The sequence below is a fragment of the Rhinopithecus bieti genome, unplaced genomic scaffold, assembly GCF_001698545.2.
Source record: "Rhinopithecus bieti isolate Rb0 unplaced genomic scaffold, ASM169854v2 scaffold_10706, whole genome shotgun sequence".
NCBI lineage: Eukaryota > Metazoa > Chordata > Mammalia > Primates > Cercopithecidae > Rhinopithecus > Rhinopithecus bieti.
The window spans coordinates 383,665-388,837 of record NW_016806811.1 but is presented as its reverse complement, the minus strand read 5'-3'; the positions used below and the strand labels follow the sequence as shown (position 1 = coordinate 388,837).

The 5,173-nt window shown below is 49.2% G+C and overlaps 1 protein-coding gene across 17 annotated transcripts in view; it reads right to left on the bottom strand.

The window, feature by feature from the left end:
• Positions 1-5,173, bottom strand: part of DYSF (dysferlin) — a 236,488-nt gene that overhangs the window by 64,343 nt on the left and 166,972 nt on the right. For 9 of the 17 annotated variants that reach the window (XM_017877594.1, XM_017877596.1, XM_017877600.1 and 6 more), the window contains one exon: positions 2,871-2,933. The exons of the other annotated variants lie outside the window; for them this stretch is intronic. In XM_017877594.1, the coding sequence (XP_017733083.1) occupies positions 2,871-2,933 (63 nt within the window). The remainder of the gene's footprint in view (positions 1-2,870; positions 2,934-5,173) is intronic. 17 annotated transcript variants of the gene reach the window in all.

Here is a 5,173-nt window from a genome sequence, read left to right as displayed (position 1 = left end):
TTTAGATGGAGTCTCACTCTGTCACCCAGGCTGGAGTGCAGTGGCGCCATCTCGGCTCACTGCAAGCTCCGCCTCCCGGGTTCACGCAATTCTCCTGCCTCAGCCTCCCAAGTAGCTGGGACTACAGGCGCCCGCCACCACGCCTGGCTAATTTTGGTATTTTAGTAGAGACAGGGTTTCACCATGTTACCCAGGATGGTCTCGATCTCCTGACCTCAAGATCCGCCCACCTCGGCCTCCCAAAGTGCTGGGATTACAGGCAAGAGCCACCGCACCTGGCCTGTTTGTGGTACATTTCTATGACTTTTAATAAGTCCCTATTTAATCAAGTTTTTCAATTAGCCAATCAACTACCTGTCTTGACTGCATTGGATAAGGTGGCTGCAACTGTAGTAAACTATAATACCATGACCAATTGACCGATTTGGGTTTACCCCAGGAATATAGCACAATTATACACCTATTAACAGACAATGGAAAATAAAATTATCATCTTAATAAATGCCAAATGACATTTGAGAGAATTAAACTTCCATGCCTAATTTTTAAGCTATTAATAAACTAACAATCAGCTGGGTGCGGTGGCTCACGCCTATAATCCCAGCACTTTGGGAAGCCAGGGAGGGTGGATCACTTGAGGTCAGGAGTTCAAGATCAGCCTGGCCAACATGATGAAACCCTGTCTCTACAAAAATACAAAAATTAACAGAGCGCGGTGGTGGGCACCTGTAATCCCAGCTACTCAGGAGGCTAAGGCAAGAGAATTGCTTGAACTCAGGAGGCAGAGGTTGCAGTGAGCCAAGACAATACCACTGTAGCCCAACCTGGGCAACAGAGCAAGACTCCATCTCAAAAACAATAAATAAACAAACAAACAAACAAAGGACACAACCTTGCCAAAATCAAATATCTGTCTGAAACCATCAATAATTATCCTAATTAATGGAAATCTGGTAGAGGCATTCTCATTAGAATGAATGACTAAATAAGTCTGCTCAGCAGCATCTCAAATATCAAATGGTATTTGGAAAAAGGAATAAGCCGTTATTATTAGAAAGAAACTAACACGTTTATCATTATTTGAAGAAAATGATCTTACCTACTTGGAAAACCAAACAGAATCAAAGAACAATAGTCAGAACTAATAAATGGGGCTTTAAAAAGAGTCATTTCCAAAGTAAATATACAAAAATATTATTTTCCTATATTCTAGCAATAGTTTGACAAAGTCATAAGAAAAACAGATATTCCATTTAGAACAGCACCAAAGACCATAAAATGCCTAGGAATACACTTTAACAAGAAATGGCCTGAGCAGGTGTACCTAGGGGTAACAAAACAAAACAAAACAAAAACACAGAAAGAAATCATCTGGACGGACACATATAAAGTAAACTAAAATAAGTCCTTTAAGGGACAAAAGAAGACAATAGGAGAAATAAACAAATTAAATGGCAAATGATACGGAGTAGTTAAAAGTTCATATGACATGCAGCCATATCTTTAAAGAATACAAGAATAGGCTGGGTGTGGTGGCTCACACCTGTAATCCCAGCACTTTGGGAGGCCGAGGTAGGCAGATCATGAGGCCAGGAGTTTGAGAACAGGATGGCTAACATGGTAAAACCCCATCTCTACTAAAAATACAAAAAATTAGCCGGGCATGGTGGTGCATACCTGTAGTCCCAGCTACTTAGGAGGCTGAACCAGGAGAATTGCTTGAACCCGGCAGGTGGAGGTTGCAGTGAGCCACGATCATGCCACTGCACTCTAGCCTGGGCAAAAAGCCGCACTATGCCTCAAAATATATATATATAGTCTATATTATATACATTATATAACATATATACACACAAATATGGGAAAATATTCATGTATACTTTTAAATTTAAAAAATCCAAATTATAAAAAAACTATGATTCCAATTTTGTTTTTAAAAAGTATTCATGTGAGCTTAAAAGACATCTAAAAAATGAAGGCACATCAAAATCCTAACAGTGCCTATCATTAACTGGTAGGAATAAAAGTGGTTTTAACGTCCTGCTTGACACTTTTTGTGTTTTCCATATTTTATTTAAAAAAGACAAATCAGAAAAAATATATATCTATATTGATAGCCTCCTTCTAGAAGTTCATGAGTCCCCCAGTACAGCAGTGCCTCCTCTTGACACCATAAGTAGAATGTAACTCACTGCCTTTGGCAAGTTCTGTCTCTTACGCCACCCTCCACAGGTCAGGGGCTCCCACTGGCCCTCAGCATGGGACTTCAGGCGCACATGCTGAAGGCTAGACACCAAAGTCATCTTCCTAGAGGGACCCACAGCCCAGAAAGATGACACCTAGGAAATCCACTCAGGCAAGCAGAAAGGAGCCCTGCCCGAAACTGCAGGAGCAGACTGTTGGCCCAAGCAGACCTCTTAGCACCCAAGGGGGCCAGCCAGGGTTCCTCGGTCACACACCCCCTTCACACATCAGGGAGGAACACAGAAAGTCAGCCTGCCGTCTGAGGTCCCGCGCCCAGAAGAGGCTTCTGGGGTCCCACACTCCAGAAGTCAGAGTCTAATCGAGAGATTTCCCTGCCTCCACTGGCCCATGCAGCCCCACCTATGCCCCTCAGTCTTCACACAGGTAAATAAAATTAAGGTAAATCCCAGGAAGTAACCTAGGGGTGTCCATTTCTGAGCATCTACTCCATAGCTTTCTCTCACTCCTCCTTTACAGTGAGGCAAAGATAGGTGACTTTCCTGCTAGGGCTCAGGAAATACCTCCTTTCTTCCCTCCCACTCTCCCCTCCCGTTTCCCTCCTAACCCCCTACCCCCGGCCCCACAAGGGAACACAAGGAGCCCACAAATAAGTAAGCAATACATACATGAGGACTGGATGGAGGAGAAGCCGTGTTAGTAGGGGCCAAGCTCGACAGACCGTCTGCAAGCTACAAATGAAACATGCTGGTTAGCAACAGGAAGGCTGGACAGTCCCCAGGAGGTAGCGCTCTCTGACCAGGCACCCTCTGCTCTTCCTCCAGGGAGAACATGTGCTTTGGAGTTGGACAAGCCTGGCTCCAACACCTCACCAGATGTGTGACTTTGGGCAAGTCCCTTGACCTCTCTGAATCAGCTTCCTACCTGGAGAATGGGTCCAAAGCCCACCTCACACAGCGACAGTGAGTACGAATGAGATGAAGGCTGGGCACGTCCAGCACAAGGCAAGGCACGTGGAAGGAGCTCAGCCAATGCCTGACTCCTGCCCACTCTCTCACATGTCCTCCCTCCCTCTCCAAAATCTGCCTACTTCGGGGACACTCCAACTCCCCAGCATCCTAACCACTGAGCCACACCAACACTGCAGGGCATGGTTCGTAAGCTACAGCAGGTTACTCAGTGTTCCCTCCTCCAGGACAAGAACCAGGGCATCATATGTCTTCCCCAAAACCTGACATCACTGGTGACTTTAGGAGTCTTACAGTCCAACCTCCACTCCATGCTACAAATCACTTTCTGCATCTTTTTCTGAGCATCAGCTCCCTGCCTCCCAGTACTGTGAATCAATATTTCATAATGTTCACCTTATGAAATCCCTGCGCTGCAGCCCGAGGAGGGCCTCAGGGCTCGGGGCTGAAGGCAGGGAGACTTGTTCAGAGGCCACTGCGATCCTCTAGGAGAAGGGGATGGGGCTCTGGGTGGATGAGTACCAGGCTAGCAGGTGGGCAAGCTGAGAAGATGCATGCTAGGCAGAGGGAATCGCAAGCGCAAAGGTGGAGGGGAAGAAAGAAGCACACACAGCCCCTTCGAGAAAGAGCAAAGGGTTCCGGAGGGTGGGTGCTGGGGAGCAGCCAGCTGGGACCCAGAGCTGCCGGGGCTGGCTCCTCATCCTCTAAGCCTCGAGCAGGGGACTCTGGGAGGACTCCAAAGGGCCAAACCCCAGGCTGCCCTGCCTTCCTCAGCACGAAGATTCTGGGAGACACTCTCCCGATGCCCACAGAAATCCATGGAAGGTGAAGCCCTGCTGGGCCCAGGAGGGGTGTTTGGGGACTGGGATCCCTCCCTGCTCTGTGAAAAGACACATCACTGAGGGGCCCCTCAGGGTTGTTCAGAGTCAGAAGCAGAATCAGCCCTGGGCACCTAGCCAGGGCTGCTGGATGGCCCTGGGGTGCTGGCCACATGTCGTGTGACCCCTGGAATAGACTGGGTGAACTCCACGTGCCACCCCCAGCTGGCCAGAGATGGGCCTCGCCAGGCAGCAGCTATGCCCCTCCCATTCGCATCCTGAACCCCGTAGAAGCCTTACTGTTATTTTTAATGCAGTTCTTTTTTAGAAAGGTGAGAGGGAAACCAGCAGTTCACCAGAGCAAAATAAAGCTAAACATAGTGTTCCAAAGATCTGGTCCAGCTTCAGAAATTACACGTTCCCCTTTGGGACTCAGGCATAATTTGCCACTCTGGTTCTGGGAGCACGTTCCCACCTTCACGGCATCCCAGAGACTATAACCGGAGCAGCAGTCTCAAAATTAGCCCCAGCCCCAGCGCCTGGGAGCCTGGGAGCCTGGGAGCCTGGGAGCCTGGGAGCCGGCCAGCCCCAGCACCCGCCCCACAGAGTGAGGAAACAGTCTCCCGAGGCCTCCTGCACACTAGCTGGCCAGGCCTGTCTCCTGCCGGCACCCCACGCTCACCACACACACAAAACACACACACAGACACAACCCACCACCTCTACTCCACATACACACCCACCTCTGCCACACACATCTCTATCACGCACACACACACATCCCACCTCTACCACACACACCACCTCCTCTACCACACACACCATCTCTACCACAAACACCCACCACCTCTACCACACACACACCACACCTCTACCCCACACACACACACACACACTCCACCTCTACTACACACACCCCACCTCTACCATACACACACACACCACACCTCTACCACACACACACATACCCCACCTCTACCACACACACACCACCTCTACCACATGCACACCACCTGTACCACACACACACACCTCCCCTAACACACACACACCTCTACCACAAACACACCACCTGTACCACACACACCCCACCTCTACCCCCCCACACACACCCCACCTCTACCACACACACCCCACCTCTACACCCCCACACACACCCCACCTCTACCACACACACACCCCACC